The sequence below is a fragment of the Sebastes umbrosus genome, chromosome 12 (assembly GCF_015220745.1).
Source record: "Sebastes umbrosus isolate fSebUmb1 chromosome 12, fSebUmb1.pri, whole genome shotgun sequence".
Lineage (NCBI taxonomy): Eukaryota > Metazoa > Chordata > Actinopteri > Perciformes > Sebastidae > Sebastes > Sebastes umbrosus.
This window is the reverse complement of record NC_051280.1, coordinates 32,490,390-32,515,156: the sequence shown is the minus strand read 5'-3', so window position 1 is coordinate 32,515,156 and position 24,767 is coordinate 32,490,390. Positions and strand designations below refer to the sequence as shown.

Sequence of the window (24,767 nt, the reverse complement as noted above, 5' to 3'; positions counted from 1 at the left end):
TCAAGTTTTAAACCCCGAAGCGGGAGTTTAATTTTATGTACAAGGTGTGAAGCTTTGGCTCGACCAGAGGCATGCTGGGAAGCAACATCAGATTCAGACGCTGAAGCCTCAGAGAGGAAGCCGTTTCATTTGTGTTTGTTCTTCTCAAACGTTTAGTTTAGTTTCAGCCAACAAAGTGCAGCAAATCAGTTGGTTTAGAGCTGCTGGAGATAATCTGCTTTAAGTTTAGTTAAGGATCCAAGTATTTAAATAATCAATGCACATGTTTGGATTCAGAAGTACCGTTTACAGAAGACTCAACTCGTCTTTATATCAAACTGATTACGTCTGTTTTGCTGCATTTTGCGTGAAACCTTTATGCTGGTTGTGAATAGAAACTGGAAACCGGAGTACAGATTGTGATTGTGTCCTTCTTTCTTTTTGCATTTCAGCTATTTTTTTGTGAATGTGTGTGAGTGTGTGTGTGTGTGTGTGTGTGTGTGTGTGTGTGTGTGTGTGTGTGGTCAGTAGACACACAGGTCTGGGAACTTCATCTCGTAGACGGGGACGGACTGGTGCTGAGTGTGTCCCGATGAGATGGAAACCACTCCGGACGGGCTGGGTGGAGGCCTGGGGAGGAAGGGAGGAAGGAAGGAAGGAAGCGGGATGACCAGGAGGAGGAGGGTGGTGGTGAGAGAGGGGCAAGATGTTAAATTGGGATTTCCATATCGCCAATTAGATGGAGAAACTAGTCCTAGACCCAGAGTCAGCAAGCTTTACTAGCAAAAGAGACATTTTAGGCAAAAAAAAAAAAAAAGAAATCTGTCTGGAGCCGCAAAACATGTGATCATTGAGATGAAGGTAACACAGTTTATAGTCTAAGTATATAGTATATAAGTCTGATGCAGTGAGGGCCAAAGAGACAATGTACTACGGAGTATTAGGGCCACATTGAGGGAAAAAACATCTGAGATTTACAGAATAATGTCATAATATAATGAGAATAAAGTCAGAACTTTACGAGGTACTCCGAGGACATCCGATCCTATGAAACAAAGCGATTTCAAAGTATAAGAAAAGAGGACTTACCTAATTGTAAGTTCAAAGATCTGCGCCAGCCGGTCGTGCAACATGTTCGCCTGCAGAAATACAACGTTCAGAGTGAGCGAGAGTTTACAGACTCCGTCTTTTTATCATCCTCACTGTGTTTTTTCTCTTTGTGTTTTACCTTGGATTCGCAGTGAGCAGCGATCTCCTCAAACGGAGCTTTCTGGAACTTCTCCATCACCTGACGCCTCTTCTCCCTCTCCTGCTCCTCCAGACCCGTCGTATCTATAATAATAATTATAAGTCAGGTCATCATTACGCTTCAATCCCGATTACTTTATTACTTTATGATGACGACAACACTGTGTGACACTAAGATATAATGAACTTCTGTTGAGCAGAACAGTAAAAACTAGACCTGGCAAAGTTAACACGATAATACCGCAAATTCAATTCAACGCCACTAATTTCTTTAACGCATTAACGCAATTTAAAGCTAGAGAGAAGATACTGGTATCATATGAAACTAAAAAAAACCTGATGAATCCATCAATACCAACCATGTCATACTAGCTGGTAGTGAAGGAGGTTAAATAACGCTCCAAACTTACACTAAAATTTTGGTGAGGAAAAACTGTTGTGGCCATTTTCAATAGGGGTCCCTTGACCTCTGATTGTGATTATCATAAAGTGGGCATGTCTGTAAAGGGGAGACTCGTGGGTACCCATAGAACCCATTTACATTCACTGATCTGGAGGTCAGAAGTCAAGGGACCCCTTTGAAAATGGACATGACAGTTTTTCCTCGCCAAAATTTTAGTGTAAGTTTGGAGTTTGTAGTAGTATGACATGGTTGGTACCGATGGATTCATCAGGTTTTCTAGTTTCATATGATACCAGTATCTTCACTCTAGCTTTAAAACTGAGCCCGCTGCAACCTAAAAATCACAAGTAGCGTTAATGCGTTGTTATCATGTTAACTTTGACAGCCCTAAACTATATATATACATTTGCATAAAGCAGCATATTTGCCCACTCCCATGTTGATAAGAGTATTAAATACTTGACAAATCTCCCTTTAAGGTACATTTTGAACAGATACAAAATGTGTGATTAATTTGCGATTACATATCTGAATCGATTGAATTAAAAATATGATGTTAAATGTAATAAAGAGGCCACATGTGAGCTGTCAGCCGCGTCGTGACAGTCAGTAAATCTTTCATAATTCACGGAGCATTTCTGTCTACTTCTACGTCAGAGGAGCTCCGGCCCTGAAGGATGACGGAGCTCTGGGCGAAAAGCTGATGAAATAACTGATTTGTATTCAGGGAGACACTTTCAGCGAGTCCACAGAAAGGCGACGGGGTTAGAGGCTTTAAATAAAAAACGTCTCATGAACGTGGTGAACTCACCGATGGCCTTCTTCAGGGTCTCAAACGTGATCTCCTCCGCTAGCTGGGACTGCAGAGGACATAAAAACAGAGGAAGAGGGATCAAACAAAGAGCCTCGGTCGCTGCACGGAGAGATGGAGCTCTTCTTCTTTCTACTATCTTTGTCTTAGTTATGTAGATTTGTTCTAACTGGTTATGAAAACACTTGCAGATATAAGTCTGTTGGAGTAAACAACGAAGACTACAGTGGTGTTGTTATCATTGTTTTTGAGTGGAAGTTCTTCTTTTGCATTTTAAGAAATATAGTTACAGAGCTGTAGCTGTAGGTCGGGGTTTCTTTCACAATGACCTGTACATCATCCCTTACATAACCCATTGGTACATACTAGATAGAATATCTCTATATTGGGTTTTATAAGTCTTGTGTGAAGGTTAGAGCTTCCTCACCTCCTTATGTACCTCACTAGGGATGCATCGATTGCTAAATTATGGGCCGATACCGATACCGATGTTTAAAATATTATTATATTATATTACAATTATATACCGATACCTTGTCTGGAAGGTTGTTGGACACGATGTCCACTTGAAGGGAGATTGTGTCCACGAAACTCTTCCTCCTGGTCAGTCGATCTTCATCTGCAGGACGAGACACAGATTAACACGTCAGCTTCAGATCCTGGTGTAGTGTGAACCGGGTATAACGTTCTATTTTGACGTTGTATTTCAATGCAACAAAAGGAACAAAATGCATCGGATCCTGCAGAGCGATAAACATCTCAGGTGCGTCGTCCTGCTGCAGGAGGACCTGTTTTAATCTGTATTCACCCACAATGCACCGGTGAAAATGAAAGACACAGAAGTACGGCTACTTTTCTTAACAACGCAGCGTCAAGAACTAATGTCAGAATATAGTGACATATAATATCTGCTCCAATCTGCAGCTTTAACTCGTCACCGTTCTGTCTGCACAGACTGTCCGGTATGATTGAGTCTTTCAGGCTCTCATTAATCCAACAATGAAGCAGCCGTTTCTACAAAACAAGCTCAGACAGAAGCTGAAGCTCAACACAATATAAAAATGACTCTCTACACCTACAGCACTGAGCACAAACTACTCCACTCTTCAGAGTCTACATACTGTAGGTCTATAGACATGTACTCACCGTGATGTTTCCAGATGCAACGCAAAGCAAAATAGTTGTACAGATGTTGAAACCGTTCTATTTGTGTAGATTTTAGGAGTATGATGCAACAGCTACACACAACAGCTATCACTGGAAACAACAAGAAAGGATCTATCTCTAGTTGGCCAGTCATCGAAGGGTGAATGTTTCCTGCCTTTGGATTCTGTGTAGCTCAATAGAGCGCTGCAGGAATGAGTCCTAAAACCCGGAGATGAGTTAACACTTCCTGTTCCCTCGTCTGGAAGTCAATGGGTTATTTGAATGGGTTTTAGATGCTTAAAATAAGGTCTTTGAAGAGATTTTAACGTTTTGTACTACGACAAAAAATAAGTTTTGAAGCTTTTTACGTGTCTTAAAAAAAGGCAATTTTCTAACAAGTGGCTAAATAAGACAACTAAACTTCGTCACGCCGACTCGTCCTCCTTTACAGCCTTGTTGTTTATACTCGCGCTCATGTGACCGTGGTGTAGTTCATTTATAGACCAACGTTAGCTTTTTACCCTTGGTGATTGTATTCACGCTTCAAAAATCATAAAAGTGGTGTTCATTTGAGGAGATTATCTTGCCGAACAAAACGTGTAAGAATCATAAACGTTTATTTTCCGCAATAATCCAATGGTAAAAATCACATTGGCTTTTTGTCGAGGGAACCCAGGGACATGGTAACTCAAGTCATTTTTTACATTCAAAGCTTCTGAAGTTTTTAAAATGTTGTTTTTGAAAGACTAAACGCCAACAAAAATGGACTGAAGTAGAATATTTAGTCATAAAAAAAACATAAATTTGTACAACATAAAATATAGTAATTGAAATGGCAACACTTTGATTCAAATTAGGATTTTAATTAAATTTAATTAAGGAATTAGTAAACAAGACCAAGAATATGTCCAGACATTATATTAGGACTCTTTTAATTTTTTTTACATTCGCAGCTTCTGGGGGTTTCAAATATCTGTCATCGTATTTGATGATGTCATCACCCGAAAAAATAAAAAAAATAAATCCTGAATAAAGTGGTTCATCGGACTAAATGAGTTTGTCTTTTTTTTTAGTGAATCAACTTTCTTTTAATGAATATAACTCGTCAGTGCCGCCCTTTGTGTGTGATGAGCGGGAGAGAAAACCGCAGTGAAAATGTTGTTTTTGAAAGGCTAAACACCAGCAAATATGGACTGAAGCAGAATATTTAGTTAGAAAAAAAACAAATTTGTACAACATAAAATATAACAATCAAAATCGCCAACACTTTAATTCAAATCATGATATAATGTATATTATATAATGTTTTGTGTTGTTCCAATAATAAATATGGACATACGTTTGCATAAAGCAGCATATTTGTCCACTCCCATGTTGTTAAGAGTATTAATACTTGACAAATCTCTCTTTAAGGTACATTTTGAACAGATAAATAATGTGCCGTTAACGGTGATGAACTATCTTAATGGATTGACAGCCCTAGTATCTACACAACTCCACAGCGGACTCGTCTACGGCTCTACTCTAGCCGGTTACCTCTGGACCTCTGCTTGCACCTGTGGAGGATTTTTCCTACTGTGTAAAGCACTGATGTTAGATGAAAGCATGACGGAGGGAAGAAAACAGAAGCACGCTGGTTGTTAGACCAAAGACAAGACAAATAACAAACACATTAATCAACCTGTTCGATTTGGTGAAAATCAAAGCGTAGTTTAACCAAACGGTGTAAAGTAGATCAATGAAAATAATGTAATGATAACTTCCTTGGCTTTAAGTTTACCTCCGAAAGAAAATGTAGCCGATTAGACTGTTATCAGGCTATTAAATAGGCGTTATCAGTCACTACAAGCTACATAGATGTGGGTCAATAGGAGGTCAATATTCTCGTAATATTACGAGTTTTTTTCTCGTAAAGTAATTACTTTATTTTCGTAATATTCCGACTTTTTTTTCGTTAAATTAGGACTTTATTTTAATAATATTATTACTTTTTTCTTGTAAAGTTATGACTTTATTCCCGTAACATTACGACTTTTTTTCGTTACGTTTTGACTTTATTCTTGTAATATTACGACTTTTTTTCTAGTAATATTATGACTTTATTTTTGTAATATTATGACTTTTTCTCAGTTGCTGACCCCTGGTATAGACAATAAGTCACACAATGGTGAGATTTGTGCCTGATCAGAATTGTCTTCTATTAGTTTTATATATTATATATGCTATTTTAGCATAAAATTATTAAATAATGTTTATAATAAAGTAAATTTTAAGGTACATATTGGGGTAATTTGGCAGTAATTTCAAAGAAATTTCAAATAGGTTACTTGCTAATTATCACATAAATTACTATGAAATCTGCGGACCCGTAATATGAAGTGTTACCGAGAAGTTCAATTTGCATCAACTGTTTTCATGAAATTAAGGAGGAATATACGTTTATACGATCTACTTCCTGTCAGGTGTTTCAATAAAACTGAATTGGAGAGGTTCAAACCCTCACAAACCTTTTCTGTCACACATCAATAAAAGCTGAAAAATATGTTCAAAGCTCTGTAAAAAAGCCCGTAAAAGCTGGTCGTACCTGTGACCTGGGGAACGTACGGGATGGAGAGCCTCTCTGCGTTGTATCCCGGTCCCGCCAGACACTCGGCCATGTCGGCCGTCTGGAAGTACAGCGCTCTGTCCTCCTTGTCCAGAGATTCAGGGAATCTGGGAAGAAGAAGAAGAAGAAGGAGAAGAAGAAGGAGAAGGATGAAAACTAAGACTGCGATCCACCTCTTCCAACTAAATCGTCTCCAACTATTTATTGGTGATGAATCTGGATTTTTGGGGGTGTCCACGTGAATCTAGATGAAGCAGAACGGAGCTTTTAGTATTTAGGCTGATACTAGAAGGGGGGATTTAAAATCAGAAATAGATTCTGTTTCTTATAATCTCATAATCAGGTTTTATCAGCAGATGTCTGCTGATTTTGGAGCAGCTCTAGGTAAAGCTGAGAATGACTGCGGGGTGTTTTTTCTCTCTTGTGTTTCCAGGATATTTGAACACTTATCAAAAAACAACAGCAAGATGCCAGAATTTTTCTCAGTCCTCGTCCGAGCAAATGTTAGAAGTTAGAAAGTGATCCAGACCGGTACAGCAGATGATCCCAGAGTGTGACGGATTATGGACAGTGTCTCATGTTATCCTCTTCCTCAACAACACCAGAGCTCCGACTGCTGCAGGGCAAAGTTTTAGACTGCGACTGTACTAAAAAACTGTCCGGTGGGAGTGTTTCTAAGTCTTGATAAACAAGGCAAAAGTGAGCATGGCTCACGTACCCCCACTCACTACTTGACTCCTACTAAACTAGGGTCAAAGGTTTGCCCTTTCGGAACTAATAGAACGAGTTCTACTCCGGAAACGAAACTGAAGTTGAAAACAGATCACAGTTTTTGGCCAAAATTTCAAAATTTTTGGGCACCCTGGGCTTCTAACCCCCAAAAGGCACAACAACACCACACTGTCAACCATTATACCAAATTTGAAGTCCCTAAGTTAAATCGTTTTAGAGATTTGGTTATGCAAGCCCCGTAAGGTAATAACGGTCGCCATACGTCTACGAATGACTCGGTCTCTAGAAATGTTCATAAAACTAAACCTCTAGTCTGCAAAGTAGTGGATACTTACGGACACTTGTCTCTGAAGATGTGCTCTGGGAGGAGGTACGGAGCATCCATGGTCCTCAGCTCAATAACCTGAAGAGAGAATAACGGAAACAGAAGAATGGTATAAAGAAGAAGACTGACAATAACTGCAACTACAAACTAAGTTTAACAGCCAAAAACAGCGGTGCATCGTCAGCATATTATTCAACTTAAATGTATTCAGTCTGCAAAGCAAGAACAAGGAACAAGTTTACGACGTGGTCTCTAACATCCATCAAGAAGCTCAAGAATTATGACATTTTGAAGCAACAGTATGATGCACCTTGCTGACGTGCTGACAGAAAGGAGGGTTTGCAATCATCTGGCTCAGGAAGTTGAGGTACGCCGCCACCAACGCCATGATGCCACAGCGAATAAATATCGGCATGTTCTCCTCGTTCGCCAGAGCCATGTCCTGCACAGACAAGTCAAACATCAGCAGAACACATCGACATTAATTACTCAGGAAGTGTAATGAGTTACTTTACTTATTACTTGGTATCAAAAATAATTACTCATTATATTACTATATTACTTTCAATTCATTCATCTTCAGAATTTTAACCCTTTAAATGCCAGTTTGTTTACATAATGCCACTTGTTTTTTATGGAAATCAAAAACCAAAAATGTAATTATTTTTCAGTCTTTCTGTTTACTAAATGCTAGGGAACAGTCGGAGATATGTCATTGATTAGCAACAACATTGATTTTTGATGCATTGCATCAAACAGTGCACCGCTCCGTAATACAGCAGCGATGCCAACGGCTCACGGCTGCTGTTAGCAGAAGGCTTAATATTAGCAACATTTTCTCTCCATCTCTGAAACGTTTCTCCGATATTGTAGCTCGCTAGAGCCTCGAATCACAGTTAGTCATCTATAATGTTGTGATATCTGGATTCTGGCAGCCAACAACACAGCAAGAGGACATTTTAGATGTGTAACGTTAGCCCACTGCTAGCGTTAGTTAGCCTCCAGTCTTTCCTTTGTTTAGCCTCCAGCTAACACCGTGACCTCATCATGACGTCAACACATAAAGGGTATAATAATTGAAAATGAAAATCATTATTAGTTGCAGTGTAAACAAAGCAGAGCAGAAGACTATGACTATTAACAACTCATTATTTCCCATCATGATTGATAATTATCAGATGACTGCAGAAACACGTTACAGACGGTGCGCAGTTCATCACAAATCAACCCCTCCGTGCTCGCTGTGTCACCCCGGGGTCATTACCGTGACGACGACCTTTTTAACTGACAGCGTGAGAACACAATGAAAAGAAGCAGACGCTCCTCCGTGTGACCTCTAAGGATCCAGAGGACATCATCTGTCTCCTCTGTAAACCCTGTGTGTGTTTACTGGCATCAGCTATCGTTAGTTAATGACGTACAGTCTTTATATGTCAGTTCTTCCCAGTGAAGGTACACATGGTACTATGATTGTCTGTGTATTTATATGTGTGTGTGTGTGTGTGTGTGTGTGTGTTCGCCTCTCGTCTACAATGCTGTGACATTTCGGAGCGAGGAGATCTCAGCGTGATACACAAACGAGCAGCTGGTGTGTGTGTCGGAGCGAGGCTTTTTTTCACACCTCTCTTCCGTCTCACATGTAGGAGGTTTTATTGGGCCGGCGTGCGGTCTCCAGTCTAATGACATTAAGGACTCTGCGGCCGACGGTGACATCGCAGCGACGCATCAATATAATAAAAATATGACACCTGACGCCACAAATACACCATCATCACATCCAGGATGCTGCAGATTAAAGCACCATCATGAGTTTTAAGAGAGTTGAGAGTTTTTACGTCGTAGCGGCTCAGTTTTAAAGCTAGAGTGAAGATACTGTACCATCTGAAACTACAGAACCTGATGAATCCATCGGTATCAACCATGTCATACTAGCTTGTTATGAAGGAGGTTAAATAACGCTCCAAACTTTGACGAGGAAAACTGTCATGGCCATTTTCAAACGGGGTCCCCTGACCCGTAAAAACTGAAATTTTCAACTTTCAACGACGGTCCTTGAATGATTCATGTGTGACGAACGCTTCCATTTGAAAAAAATAATAAAAAATAATAATATTTAATCAAAATCACTTTATTCTACAAGTATCATTTAAAATTTCGCCCCCAAATAAACCGATAGCACGAACCAGATCCTGTAAAAAACATTAAATTCTGAGCTCCTCAGCTTAACTGGGAAGCCAGGAATGACTCTTTGAAACTTTATTTACTCTAGTACTCTATTTAGAGACGATAAGAGACGATAAGACAGGTTGTAAAAATGTAGATCATGTGGAGCCCCCATTCTTTTTTTTTTTTTTTTTTAAATATTGGTTGCGCTTGTGGGCAAATTTTGATAAAATGCTGTTTTTGTACTTGCTTCTTTTCTTTTTCAGGATTTAGGACATTATAACTGTGTTGCGCTGCACAAAAGACATTTTTGAGTTCTCTTCACTTCCAGCCATGATTGCATGAGGGGTGCAAGTAACAACAATTTATTGTTAATAATTAGGGCTGTCAAAGTTAACGTGATAATAACGAAAATTTGCAACTAATTTCTTTAATGCATTAACGCAACTTGCTATTTTTAGGTTGTATCTGGCTCAGTTTTAGAGCTAGAGTGAAGATACTGAAAACCTACTAGGAAACCTAAAGAATACATCGGTAACAACCGTGTCATACAAGCTTGTCGTGAAGGAGGTTAAATAACGCTCCGAACTTGCGCTAAATTTTGACGAGGATAAACTGTCAAGGGGTCCCTTGACCTCTGACCTCCAGATATGTGAATGAAAATGGGTTCTACATCTGTAGTTTTAAGAACTCAACCTGAACAGGGAGTGCCTTTATTTCTTCTTTCAAAGGAGTTCCTAAATGGTAATTTCTCCTCTTGTGCGCACATGTTAATAACTTTATTAAGTTTTACCTTTAACTGTTCTCACAAGAGATTTTATTTGTCTTATCTTATGTTACGTCTGTCTTTGCTTCATTTTCCTTCCTCCTTTTCTTCTGAAAACGGTCAAACTAACCTCTGCTGCTCTTCTTTCTCTTCTACTCTTTCTGCTTTTGATTCATCGAGTACATTTTATGCAAAACAACCTGTTTATTTTTACATGTGAATGAACATCTGGTATTTTTTGCATTGGGGGTATTGATGCTTTTACTGGAGTAAAGGTTTTGGGGACTTCTTCCACTCCAAAGAATTTTCTTTTCTATTTATTATTTATCATCACTACTGATTGTATTTTTTGTTGTTTAAATGTCATGTTTCCTTCTGCATGCACAGCAACATGTATAATAAAACCAATGACTAAGATCAGCCGAGATGAATAAACAAAGGTTTACCTGTAGAGCGATGGAGAGCCGAATGAGGTCGATGACCACTTCCTCGTTGGCCAGCTCGATGGTCAGGATTGCCAGGGTGGTGAAGAGCAGCTCAAAGTTTTTATGGACGTTCTCCTCCTCCTTGCAGCCCAGGTAGATGTGACGGTAGAGCTGCTGGCCATGCTGGAGACCAAACAGGGGAGAAGCAGAAAAGAGACAGTCTTTAAAACCCTCTTACTATCCCACCCTTGTTCTAAACCCTCCTACACTTTCACACAGTGCTGAGCAGCATCTCAAATGAATCTTCAGGTTCAGGTTGGTGTAATTTGCGAATTACAACAATAAAACAATAAAATAGTATTAAAAAAGCTAATTTAAAGCTAATCATTTTTTTTTTTTTATTATTTTTCATTTATTTTCAACATTTATTGTTTTATTGTTGTAATTTGCAAGACTGAAAATTACAACAACAAAACTGTATTAAAAAAAATAAATGTAAAGAACATTACAGTCACAAAGATAAACTATATTTATCAGCACCTCCGTGATATAAATAAAGATGTTATTGAACGTGAGGCTGAAGAAGCCACAGTGCCGTCCACTGAAAAGATTAAACCCATTAACTAAAAATAACCCAGTGCGTCAGTCCCGGGTCTTAATAACAGAAATAAAAACGCACAGAGCCGTCAGAGCCTTCGCTCGTGCATTTATCTGCTCGACGTGGAGCCTGATGGAAAGTGAAGGCCGATGACTTCCATTCACCACTAATGAACACAATTAAGACGCCATTAACGACCTCTGACAGTGAGTGAGAGTCGGCGAGGCGGCTTCGTCTGAACGCTGCTGCTGCTGCTGATGATGTGAGCGGACCGTTGTTCTGTTCAGGTGTGAAGGTCACAGCTCAGGTGTGAAGGTAAATAATTCATTAAGGACATTAATGAATTATTTATTAAAAGTTAATTGTTGCAAACAACAAAATGATAATTAATAATGTTTACCAATTATTAGTAAAGCTATAATTTATGTTATATATGTTATATGTTTATCGTTAGGTTGTGCAATATGTAATAATTAGTTTATTTAGTATTTGTTATGATTACCAAATTATTTTTAAACTTTTAAGAAATTGTTTGTACAACATCTATAAACATTACATAAATAGTTAATACTTTGTTAAATGGTCTATCTAAATAATAATAAGATATAGTATAATAGATACTTTACAAAGTATTTATCAACCATTTAACAATTATAATCATCAGTTGTAACTTTATAATAGTCATCCAAATAATGTTTATAGACAGTTTACAAACCAATTATTAACCATTAACAAATATCTGCTCCATCTAATCTATGTAATGTTTATATATGTTAAATAATAATATCTTAAACATTAACAAATATATAAATATTACAATGTGTGCAACAGTAAAATGTTAAAATAACTAAATTATAGCATTACTAATAATTAGTAAACATTGTTAATTATTTCATTGTTTAACTGTGTAAATGATGATTAACTGAGTTTAATTAACTATTAATTTACCATTTATTAATGATGGTTATTATAAAGTGTTACCAAAATTACTGGCCTGATCTTCATGTAACTTGGTGGAAGGGTAGAGCATTGGGCCAAGTTTTGTATTTTAGATAATTTTATTAAACTTTTAAAGTATCTGGTTTGATAACTTATCATTTATTCTTTAGCTAAAAGCCACCTCTTACTGTTGGGTTGTTACGCCGCAGAGGAGGTCTTGTTTTCAGTTTGATTTGTTTGTTTGTTTGTCAGAAGGAATACAGAAAAACTACTGGCCCAGTTTTCATGAGACTTGTTGGAAGGGTAAATAGTTCTCCGAAATGTGTTTCTAAAAACATTTTATGAGAGTAATAATCCATGCAGTCGCTGAATCTGTCTTTATTTTTGATCGACAACACTTAGTTTAAACGTTTCTGGAGAGTCTCCAGAGGCGGCGAGTCGCCGTCGGACGCCCCTGATTTACATAAAGTAGCCGAGACCTCAACTTTATGCATTATGAGGAGCGGCCGTCGTGACGCCCCCGTCTCTCGAATTGCACCGCCATGCTAGCAGAATGCATTGCACTGGCAATGAATGGGAAGCATGGAAAGGACGGAGGCTTTGTGGACACATACCATGAGAGAGATGGGTTTACTCAAAGGTGTTTTTGGTCAGCTACGTTGGGTTGTAAACGACAGCTAACCACAAGAGTGACAAATGAAAGCTCTGTATTGAACCATATCTTGGCTATATATACGATGGATAAGGGGTCCTCCGGTGATAAGAAAGAGAAGAAAGAGAACAGCAGGATTAGATTTTCTACCTTCTTCATGAATGCAACATCTTGCTTGGAGATCTTCTCTCTTTTAATCTTCAACGCTGCGACGTTAGGAATGACTCTGCAACAGGGACACAGACACAAAACCAGAATTCAGTGGTGAATACATCAAGTACACATTTGAGATACTTGTAAAGGGGAGATTTGTCAAGTATTTAAGACTCTTATCAACATGGGAGTGGACAAATATGCTGCTTTATGCAAATGTATGTATATATTTATTATTGGAAATCAATTAACCGCACTCAAAACAATAACAGGTATTGTCCAGAAACCCTCACAGGTACTGCATTTAGTATAAAACAATATGCCCCAAACTGCATGTGATTATCATAAAGTGGGCATGTCTGTAAAGGGGAGACTCGTGGGTACCCATAGAACCCATTTACATTCACTGATCTGGAGGTCAGAGGTCAAGGGACCCCTTTGAAAAATGGTCATGACAGTTTTTTCCTCAACAAAATTTAGCGTAACTTCGGAGAGTTATTTAACCTCCTTCACAACAAGCTAGTATAACACGGTTGGTACCGATGGATTCATCAGGTTTTTCTAGTTTCATATGATGCCAGTATCTTCACTCAGTACAGTACAGTTCGTGTGTACTTTATACCTGATGCCGCGTAGCTTGGCGCGGTTGTCATGGCGATCGATGATGTTGTGCAGGATCTCGAGCACCAGCTGCCTCAGCTCGCTGTCCTCCATCAGAGAGATGGAGAAGAGCGGATCCAGGAAGGGAGGAGGCAACGCAGCTGCCATGGACTTGGACTTAAAGCCAGAGGTTACCTGAGGTAGAGCAGGCGGGGAGTGGGAGGGAGAGGAGAGGAAGGTGTGAGCTGATTTATCACAGCGTGATGCGATTAATCCACAGCGAGGATCGTTGAGAGACAACACTTCTACAGAGCTTAAAGGTTACGTTCACACAAGCAGCTGAAACTGTCCAAATGTTGACCTTTTCCTCCCGTACATGACTGACGTGATGATTTATGATCAGAGGGAACAACAGGCCGAGTTTACACATCCTGATTAGGAGCCGATGCATGGGCTATAAGAATAGTTCCCGGGGGCTGTGATCTACATGAAATCTGTGTTTTAAGCTTTTATATAAAACTTTTTATGTCGGCATGAGAGCTCTGTAAAATAAAAGACGGGCAATGAAAATATAACGACGTGAATAAATAAAAATAAATAAATACAAATTCAAATATATATATATGAATAAATAAATAAATAAATAAATAAATAAATAAATAAATAAATATGTATATATGAATAAAATAAATAAATAAAATAAATTGCAATACTTTTAAGACCTCCTCAATATCGCCAAAAGAAAAATCGCTGCTATAATGCATTATAATGTGATTATAAGTTACACTAAGTGAAGAAGAACAACAAAAACTGTCATAAATAAATAAATAAATGAATAAATGAATGAATGAATAAATAAATGAATGAATAAATACATAAATAAATAAATAAATATGTATGTGTATATATGAATAAATAAAATAAATAAAATAAACAAAAAAAAATAAATAAAATAAATAAAATAAATTGCATTACTTTAAAGACCTCCTCAATACCTCTAAAAGGTATGATGATAAATTGCTGTTATAATGCATTATAATGTGATTATAAGTTACTCTAAGTGGTCATTGTTTGATTTAAGTAAAGTAAAAAACAAAAACATAATTTTTCTACGCTCTTACAGTATATACTCTCCCTCGTGTTCTGATTTCATGTTGAGTGCCTACAGTTGCGTTCACATGTCACAGATGAAGAAAACAAACCAGCGAGTGATTCAGCTTCTTCACAGCGACATCGATAACATCCCCCCAGCCCCCTGCTCGGTCCCGTCTGCAGCTGCAATGCGTTATAAATATTGAGACCTTTCACCCCTCCTCCAGCTGCACGCAGAGGCCAGGTGATGGCGAGGAGGAGGGGAGACTAGGACAGACAGACGCTGTGATGTGCACGGAGGACTGCAGTGCACGAGGATGCTGCAGGAGTGTGTTGGTGCCACCTGTGCCTCCTCGTGTCGGAGAGACGAGGGTCTCTCACAGAAGAAGAAGAAAATGAAAGAGGAGGAAGCGTTGAATTGTTAACCCCAGAGAGACAGAATTGTAAAATGGCCAATAATCACATCAATAATTAAGACTTTATGACACAAAAAATTACTTATCAAAATTTAAAAAATGAAAATTCCTATAATCAAGTAAAAATGAGCTACAATAAAAAATTATATTTCACAATTTATTGGTTCATTATATAAAAATTCTTTATACTTATACTTAGGGTTGTCAAAGTTAATGTGATAATAACGCAAATTTGTTTTAACGCCACTAATTTCGTGAAAATTTGAATTTTTTAGGTTGTAGCGGCTCAGTTTAAAAGCTGGAGAAGGAAAAAGGGACAGCAGCACAGAAAACACATTGGTTGGTTAGGTTTAGGCAGCAAAACTGCTTAGTTAAGGTTAGTAGCTCAGTGGGTAGAGCGGGTCGACCTTTAACCACAAGGTTGGCGGTTCGATCCCCGGCTCCTACAGACTGCATGTCGAAGTGTCCTTGAGCGAGACACTAAACCCAAAGATGCTCCCCAGGCGCTTGCAGCAGCCCACTGCTCCTAAAAATACTTAGGATGGGTTAAATGCAGAAGTCAAATTTCATGTATGTACCTCTATGTACTATGACAAATAAAGGTTTCTCCTTCTTCTTAAAAAGATCAGAGTTTGTGTTCAAATAATAACGTAACAACTTTGTCTGTCAAAGTTAACGTGATAATAACACGTTAACACAAATTTGTTTTAGCGTCACTAAGTTCTGCAATGCATTTACGCAACTTGCAATTTTTAGGTTTTAGAGTAGAAAACCTAATGAATCCATTTGTACCAACCAGGTGAACGCCACATAAGGAGAAGGTCGGTGTGGATGGTTTACAGGAGAAAAGTTAAGACTTTGATTTAAATCAGCTAATTAATGAGTGGCGGATTGTAGCCAAGCTTCATTTGTTTCTGATAATGGTGCAAGATGGAATAAAATATAATATGAAGTTGTATAATGTGTCCAGCCATTAATCTGTTGGTGTGGTCAGCCAGTGTGGACTGGTTGTTACTCATCAGATCAGTACAGATGGGTCAAAGAGAAGGACTCACCATGATGAGAGAGCTGAGTAGCATGGTCTGGATCCGCTTGGTACCCTGATGCCTGAGAGACAGCAGAGGAAGAGGACGTCACATATTTCTGTCAGAACCTTCAGAACACTTCAGTCTCACATGTCCAGCAGCATGTAAAGCAGCTCACTGAACTACAGCAGTTATATGTTTTCTAGACGTACTTTCAGCTCTGCTAGGCCAAAGAGCAAGAGTAAGAGAAACATTCCTACTTTATAATGAGAGAACAGAGTAACTTAGCTGACAAAGGATGAACTGATTGTCACTGGGATAACTTTCAAGAGTTATAAAATTTCCCCTGTACTTTATGAACATGCTGTACAGTTAACATTTATTAGGCTGTCAAAGTTAACACATCAATCACATCTCGGACGAGCCCCCCATTTGTTACGCCCTGGGCAGAGCTACTGGAGAGGGAAAAGGGACAGCAGCACAGGAAACACATCCAGCCGTAACAACGTTAATGATGTGGTAACGCAAAATCATTTTAACACCATTCATTTCTTTAATGCATTAACACAATCGATATTCCGGAGGTTGTAGCGGGCTCAGTTCTAAAGCTAAAGTGAAGATACTGGTATCATATGACACTATAGAACCGATTGGTACCAACCATGTCATACTAGCTTGTCGTCATGGAGGCTAAATAACGCTCCAAAGTTGCGCTACATTTTGGCGAGGAAAAACAGTCTTGGCCATTTTCAAAGGGGTCCCTTGACCTCTGACCTCCAGATATTTGAATGTAAATGGGTTCTATGGGTACCCACGAGTCTCCCCTTTACAGACATGCCCACTTTATGATAATCACATGCAGTTTTGGGGCAAGTCATAGTCAAGTCAGCACACTGACACACTGACAGCTGTTGTTGCCTGTTGGGCTGCAGTTTGCCATGTTATGATTTGAGCATATTGTTTTATGCTAAATGCAGTACCTGTGAGGGTTTCTGGACAATACTTGTCATTGTTTTGTGTTGTTCATTGATTTCCAATAATAAATATATACATACATTTACACAAAACTGAATATTTGTCCACTCCCATGTTAATAAGAGGATTATATACTTGACAAATCTCCCTTTAAAGTACAAAATAAGGTAAAAAATGTGTGTTCAAAGACAGAATTCACACACTCGCTCATAGAGGTTATTTATTGATTTACAGAATCATGATTCTTCTTTATCTTTATTACTACTTCCTCCTCTATATGCAAACATACTGGCATGATGAAGCTCCGCCCATCAACTGACTCACATGAGACAAACCAGGAAACAGGCTGTTATTCTGCCTCACTGAGACGACACATACACACACACACACACTCACAGACTGAGAGACGGACAATAAGATTGACCTTCAGACCAAAACCACCACTTCCACTGAGAGAGGACATCTACAGGAGGGAATACTGGAACTATTGGGATACCACCACTTCAACCAGCGGCTGAATCCACAAAGTGAACGAGACTTTTACAAGAACAAAGACTCAAAGTGAACAGGGAGTGGATGAGCCGTCTGCCTGCTGTGTTTTCAGCTTCACTCGGAGACTAAAATGGCGTCCAGATTAGAGGACGATCTCTGCTGTACTGTACAGGAGAGAGCTTCAGAGACTCAACACAAGAAGGAACTTCAGGAAACTCTGGAGCTCTTAAAGGAGAAGTTAAAGGTTTTTGAAGAAGTTAAAGTGAAGTTTGATAAAACATCAGATCACCTGAAGGTCCAGGCCCGACACACAGAGACGCAGATTAAGGAGCAGTTTAAGAAGCTTCACCAGTTTCTAGAAGAGGAAGAGGAGGTCAGGATGGCTGCACTGAGGAAGGAAGAGGAGCAGAAGCGTCAGGTGATGAAGGAGAAGATGGAGGCTGTGAGCAGAGATATAGCAGCTCTTTCAGACGCAGTCAGAGCCACAGAGGACGAGCTGAGAGCCGAAGACGTCTCGTTCCTGCTCAACTACAAGGCTGCAGTGGAAAGAGTCCAGCAGCGCCTCCTGCTGGAGGATCCACATCTGGACTCAGGAGCTCTGATAGACCAGGCCAAACACCTGGGCAACCTGACCTTCAACATCTGGTACAAGATGAAGGACATGGTCTCCTACACTCCTGTGATTCTGGACCCAAACACTTCTCATCCAGACCTCATCCTGTCTGAAGATCTGACCAGTGTGAGACGAGGAGAGGAACAGCAGCTTCCTGATAATCCAGAGAGGTTTGATTGTTACAAGTCTGTCCTGGGCTCTGAGGGCTTTACCTCAGGGACTCACAGCTGGGACGTCCAGGTTGGAGACAGTAAAGTCTGGTCACTGGGTGTGTTAGCAGAGTCTGACCAGAGGAAAGGAGGCATACAGTCTGTAATAGGGAGATTATGGTTAAGTGTAAATAAATACAGAGCAGTATCCCCATCAGGTCCATCCACTGTTCTCGTAGTGCAGAAGAAGCCCCAGAGGATCAGAGTGAATCTGGACTGGAACGAAGGAAAACTGTCATTCTCTGATCTTGATACTGACACAATCATACACTCCTTCGATCACACTTTCACTGAGAGGATGTTTCCATTTATATATACTGGAGGTGCACTCCCATTGAAGGTTTTACCAGTGAAGTTCTCTGTGCAGCAAGATGATAAACTTGATAATCAAAAGGTGATGATGATGATGATGATGATGATGATCTGATGATGTTGTCATGGCAGTGGGGATGACATCTACAGTATAACAACAATTACTAAGAAAACATTCTCCATCAGTTTCGTTTTTCTCAGAGTGTAAAAATTAGAGCTTTGAATCGATGATTAAAATATTTAATTGCGATTAATCGTAAATTAATCACACATTTTTTTTCATCTGTTCAAATGTACCTTAAAGGGAGAGAACAAATAGGCCATGTGGTGACATCCTTGCAGCCATCTTTGATCCAGCCATTTTTGTAGTTTTACAGTAGCAGCCATATTGTCTGTAGGCCATGCAGACATCCCTCCCTCTCTCTCTCTCTGTTTGTTTAGTTATTTGGTTAGATTCATATTGTGTTTTACACCTTTATTATTTTCTAAATAAATGTTTGTGGATTATATGCTAGTCTGTTTAATGTTGTACAAGAGTGAATAATGCCAACCGCTGCTGTGTCAAGAACTCCAAAATCCTTCAACCTTTACTATCTATTGATATAGTGATTTTTGGTTATAGTTATTAATTTAATTATTAATCAAAGTTCCAAATTGATAGTATATTTAATGAGACTTATCTATGAGATTACATTAATGTGCTATCATTTTTTCATTGTTTCAAAGAGTTGTGCCCCGAGGATGATTTAATATACATTAAAATCATATTATTCAATATAATTATTTTGTAATTATTATTTACTTTTGATAGCCATTTTAATGTCTTTTAAACTTATGTACCAATATAATTTGGTGCCATGTTATTATTAATATATATTGATAATTTATTAATATGAATTTTATTAATATTGATAATTATCTTTAATATTTTCTAATAACTAGACCAGCTCCTATCTGCGTCCCCAACATTATGGTGGCCCGTGTGAGGCATAGTATTGTTGGCAAATTATTAATAATTGTGCAATATCAATTTCAGCATAATTTTTGGTCAAAACAGAACATTTTGATTTACCTTTGATCAAGGCATCCCTCTGAAAATGGTACCAACCATGTCATACTAGCTTGTCACGAGGGAGGCATTATAACGCTCCAAACTTACGCTAAATTTTGGCGAGGAAAAACGGTCATGGCCATTTTCAAAGGGGTCCCTTGACCTCTGACCTCCAGATATATGAATGTGAATGGGTTCTATGGGTACCCACGAGTCTCCCCTTTACAGACATGCCCACTTTATGATAATCACATGCAGTTTGGGGCAAGTCATAGTCAAGTCAGCACACTGACACACTGACAGCTGTTGTTGCCTGTTGGGCTGCAGTTTGCCATGTTATGATTGGAGCATATTGTTTTATGCTAAATGACAATATCTGTCATTGTTTTGTGTTGTTCATTGATTTCAAATAATAAATATATACATCCATTTACATAAAGCAGCATATTTGTCCACTCCCATGTTGATAAGAGTATTAAATACTTGACAAATCTCCCTTTAAGGTACAAAATAAGGTAAAAAATGTGTGTTTCAAAGACAGACGGCCTTTGAAAGATACATGCATTCACAAGCTCCGCCCATCAACCGACTCACCTGAGACAAACCAGGAAAACAGGTTGTTATTCTGCCTCACTGAATCGACACACACACAGACACTGAGAGACAGACGATAAGATTGACCTGCATAAGGCCCGCGCAATAGGGTAAGTTGAAGCTGGTGCCCGCAGCCTTATGCAGATTAGACAAACTTGGCATGCCGATGCTTGGAGCAGACACCAAATGATCACTTTAGTAGGGCGCGGCACCCAGCAGGCCCCATGCACATCAGGCACCTGATTAGCAGCCCCTGGAGCTCAAAACAAGAGTCAACACCAACAGGAGAATACTCTGTTTAGCGTTGCCAGAGAATTTTTGCAGATGTTACTTTTACTACGCCCGCGCAATAGGGCAAGTTGAAGCTGGTGTTCCGCAAAACCAAGTTGCGTCTTTGTTAAGGAATGGAACACCATCCCACAGCAACATGTGACCAGGTTGGTGACCAGCATGAGGAGGAGGTGCCAGGCTGTTGTGGCTGCGTATGGATCTTCCATCAGCTACTGAGGCTCCTGACGGTGTATTAAATGAATAAAGTGTAAAATAGCCAATATGTCTTGTTTGTTCCTTGTTACTGATAGAGAGTTCAATCATCCAATCCACCAAACAACTCAAAACAAGAGTCAATACCAACAGGAGAATACACCATTTAGCATCCCACAAATGCATGACCCTTACAAGTTGGACATCATTGTGAAGGTCAATAAACAGGCTTTCCAACCATGTAAAATACAATGACCATTAACATTGTAACAACAGAGAAATAATCCACAACACACAAGTTTCTAAACTTGTATTTCTCAGTTTATATATATATATATATATATACACAGACAGCCTTTGAAAGATACGTGGATTCACACACCCAGTGATTTACAGAATCATGATTCTTCTTTTTCTTTACTACTTGCTCCTCTACATGCAAACACATGCAGTTGATGAAGCGCCACCCGTCACCTGATTCACCTTATATAAAACCAGGAGAACAGGCTGTTATTCTGCCTCACTGAGACGACAAACACACAGACTCAGAGACGGACGAGGATTGACCTTCAGACCAAAACCACCACTTCCACTGAGAGAGGACATCTACAGGAGGGAATACTGGGAATACTGGGATACCACCACTTCAACCAGCTGCTGAATCCACAAACTGAACGAGACTTTTACAATAACTTTTACAAGACTCAAAGGGAACAGGGAGTGGCTGAGCCGTCTGCCGCCTGCTGTGTTTTCAGCTTCACTCGGAGACTAAATGGCGTCCTTAGTGGAGAAGGCAAAGGTTTTTGAACAAGTTAAAGTGAAGTTTGATCAAACATCAGAACACCTGAAGGTCCAGGCCCGAGCCACAGAGACACAGATTAAGGAGCAGTTTAAGAAGTTCCACCAGTTTCTAGAAGAGGAAGAGGAGGCCAGGATGGCTGCACTGAGGGAGGAAGAGGATAAGAAGAGTCAGATGATGAAGGAGAAGATGGATGCTGTGAGCAGAGCTCTTTTAGACGCAGTCAGAGCCACAGAGGACGAGGTGAGAGCCGAAGACGTTTTTTATTCTTATTTTATTCTAACGTTTATCTATTCTTTTGTTATTATACTGTTTTGACTTGCACCAACATAACTAAAGCAAATTCCTAGTGTATACCTCTTACACCTGGCAATAAACACAATTCTGATTCTGATTCTGATTCTGATTCCCGCTCAACGACAAGGCTGCACTGGAGGATCCACAGCTGCACTCAGGAGCTCTGATAGACCAGGCCAAACACCTGGGCAACCTCGCCTACAACATCTGGAACAAGATGAAAGATATGGTCTCCTACACTCCTGTGATTCTGGACCCAAACTCTGCTCATCCAGAACTCATCCTGTCTGAAGATCTGACCAGTGTGAGACGAGGAGAGAAACAGCAGCTTCCTGATAATCCAGAGAGGTTTACTGATAAATACATCTCTGTCGTGGGCTCCGAGGGCTTTAACTCAGGGACTCACAGCTGGGACGTCCAGGTTGGAAACAGCCCAGGCTGGTCACTGGGTGTGATACCAGAGTCTGACCAGAAGAAAGGAACCAGACATGGATTATGGGAAATATGGTTGGGGCCGGCGTCAGGTGACTACGGAATATACTCTCCATCAGGTCCATCCACTGTTCTCCCAGTGCAGAAGAAGCCCCAGATGATCAGAGTGAATCTGGACTTGAACGAAGGAAAACTGTCGTTCTCTGATCCTGATACTGACACAAACATATACACCTTCACACACGCTTTCACTGAGAGGATGTTTCCATATGTACTTAATGAACATGAACTCCCTCTGAAGGTTTTACCAGTGGAGGTCCCTGTGTAGCAAGATGATGATGAGAATGAGGATGAGGATGAGGATGATGACGATGATAATAATCCATTAATAGTCCCAATAATCAATTGTTTTTAAAGACAAACTGAATTTTCTTCTCTGAGGATCATGTGACTATGTTGTTCTGATGATGTTGTCATGGCGATGGGGATGACATCTACAGTATAACAACAAATACTAAGAAAACATTATTAATTTTTTTCTCAGAGTGTAAAAATTAGAGCGGTCGATTAATTAAAATATTTAATCACAAATTATTACATTACATACATTTTTTTATCCATTCAAAATGAACCTTAAAGGGAGATTTGTCAAGAATTGAATCCTCTTATCAACATGGAAGTGGACAAATATGCTGCTTTATGCAAATGTATGTATTGGAAATTAATTAACAACACAAATAAATGACATTTAGCATACAATAATATGCTCAAATCATAACATGTCAAACTGCAGCCCAACAGGCAACAACAGCTGTCAGTGTGTCAGTGTGCTGACTTGACTATGACTTGCCCCAAACTGCATGTGATTATCATAAAGTGGGCATGTCTGTAAAGGGGAGACTCGTGGGTACACATAGAACCCATTAAAACTGAGCCCGCTACGACCTCCCAAAGATTGATTGCGTTAACGCGTTAAAGAAATTTGTGGCGTTAAAACGATCTTGCGTTAACGTGTTATTATCGCGTTAACCTTGACAGCCCTAATAAAAATGTTTAATTCAAAGATGTTAAAACAAAAGCAACGAACAAAAACAATAACCTTTCAAATAATCTAAGATTGTTTTAGGTCAATATATATTGACCTAAAACGGTCCAATCAGTACGTTTATTGAGTTTATAATGAACAGATATATTTGACTTTGAGATGTAAAAGAGTTTCCAGGACCCAAAACCTGGATCAGGCCTGTTTAACATCAGTCTATGTCGGGCTGGGAAATACATACAGTATATATAATATCGATATTGAGATATGAGACTAGATATTACGGGTGTAACGGTACGCGTCATTGATTTATTATATTTGTATTTGTTTTAATTATTATTGGTGCAAAAACAAAACAGCAGTGACTTTACAAGAAGTACAACAATGACAAGAACAGGGTAGAAATACCCAAGAACCTTTTGAATACATTTAAAATTAAAAAGAAAACAATATTTATTATTATCACTATTATTATTATTATTATGATAATAATAATAATAATAATAATAATAATAATAATAACTAGGTGGTAATAATAAGGAATTAATTTAAAATAAATAATTAAATAATTAAATAAATAAATAAATACATAAATAAATAAATGAGTAGTCAGACATCTAGAAGTGTCAGCTGTCTATTTGGGTGTGTGATGGTGGGAGCACTGGTGTGGGGGAGGTGGTTACTGGGGTGAGGATATGTCCATGTGTGTGTTTGTATGTACAATGGTTTGTGTTAAACGGGTAGGTGGGTGATATTGATCAAAATGTATGAAATTAATCTGTTTGGGTTGTTTTTTTTTAATGCTATTTGTCTTTCTTATGAAATGTTCTTAGATAGTAGATATTGTTTTTTTTTGTGATTGTTAAGGCCGGTCCTGACATCCTCTCGGTGCGCCCCGTGTGACCCAAACAGCTGTTTACATCGACTACTTGCACACGCGGAAAACAGAAATTCTAGAGCGAGTTTTACACGGATTGTTTTGGCAGCGCACTAGTCGTTTTCTATCAGGGTCCTTTGTCTAGAAGGGAACCAGCAAATTGGGGGAAATGGTTAAGGTTAGGCATTGACCTCGAATGGTGTGAACACACCATGATACCCCGTCATAGATATCAGATGTGAGTATCAGAGTAAACCTCAGTGTGGAGGGAGACTGAAGGGTAGACAGTAGTAGTAGCAGCAGCAGCAGCAGCAGCAGCAGTTTAAATGTTGAGAGAGTGCAGCACTACCAGGACTAGCTGCAGAACCAAATCTCTCTCCTCCGGTAATACCCCGAAAAGGAGAAGAGAGGGAGTGAGTCTGTTGGTCTGTGAGGAGAAAGAGGAGGAGGACGGTGTTCGTTTGATTTGGGATTATCTGCTCTTGCCCTCCTGAGGCCTGAGGGATTAGCTTG

General features: G+C 39.2%; 2 protein-coding genes across 5 annotated transcripts in view; one reads left to right on the top strand and one right to left on the bottom strand.

The window, feature by feature from the left end:
* The window catches only part of efr3a (EFR3 homolog A (S. cerevisiae)), a 127,403-nt gene continuing 102,636 nt past the window's right edge, over nucleotides 1–24,767 (bottom strand). For 2 of the 3 annotated variants that reach the window (XM_037787406.1, XM_037787408.1), the window contains exons 13-24: nucleotides 16,109–16,160; nucleotides 13,568–13,740; nucleotides 12,943–13,018; nucleotides 10,625–10,786; nucleotides 7,560–7,691; nucleotides 7,260–7,327; nucleotides 6,172–6,299; nucleotides 2,975–3,060; nucleotides 2,442–2,490; nucleotides 1,208–1,311; nucleotides 1,069–1,118; nucleotides 504–609 (exon numbers count right to left, since the gene is read on the bottom strand). In XM_037787406.1, the coding sequence (XP_037643334.1) occupies nucleotides 504–609; nucleotides 1,069–1,118; nucleotides 1,208–1,311; nucleotides 2,442–2,490; nucleotides 2,975–3,060; nucleotides 6,172–6,299; nucleotides 7,260–7,327; nucleotides 7,560–7,691; nucleotides 10,625–10,786; nucleotides 12,943–13,018; nucleotides 13,568–13,740; nucleotides 16,109–16,160 (1,186 nt within the window). Of the gene's footprint in view, nucleotides 610–1,068; nucleotides 1,119–1,207; nucleotides 1,312–2,441; nucleotides 2,491–2,974; nucleotides 3,061–6,171; nucleotides 6,300–7,259; nucleotides 7,328–7,559; nucleotides 7,692–10,624; nucleotides 10,787–12,942; nucleotides 13,019–13,567; nucleotides 13,741–16,108; nucleotides 16,161–24,767 lie in introns of all 3 variants that reach the window. The other variant, XM_037787405.1, reaches the window with a different exon arrangement.
* On the top strand, nucleotides 17,251–22,967 carry LOC119498476 (nuclear factor 7, brain-like). 2 transcript variants are annotated; one of them, XM_037787446.1, is made up of 3 exons: nucleotides 17,251–17,789; nucleotides 21,607–21,849; nucleotides 22,031–22,967. In XM_037787446.1, the coding sequence occupies exons 1-3, from the start codon at nucleotides 17,676–17,678 to the stop codon at nucleotides 22,661–22,663; spliced, it is 990 nt and encodes a 329-aa protein (XP_037643374.1). In that variant the 5' UTR covers nucleotides 17,251–17,675; the 3' UTR covers nucleotides 22,664–22,967. The 2 variants fall into 2 exon arrangements, with proteins under 2 accessions (XP_037643374.1, XP_037643375.1); XM_037787447.1 differs by lacking the exon at nucleotides 17,251–17,789 and having other exon boundaries at nucleotides 21,557–21,849.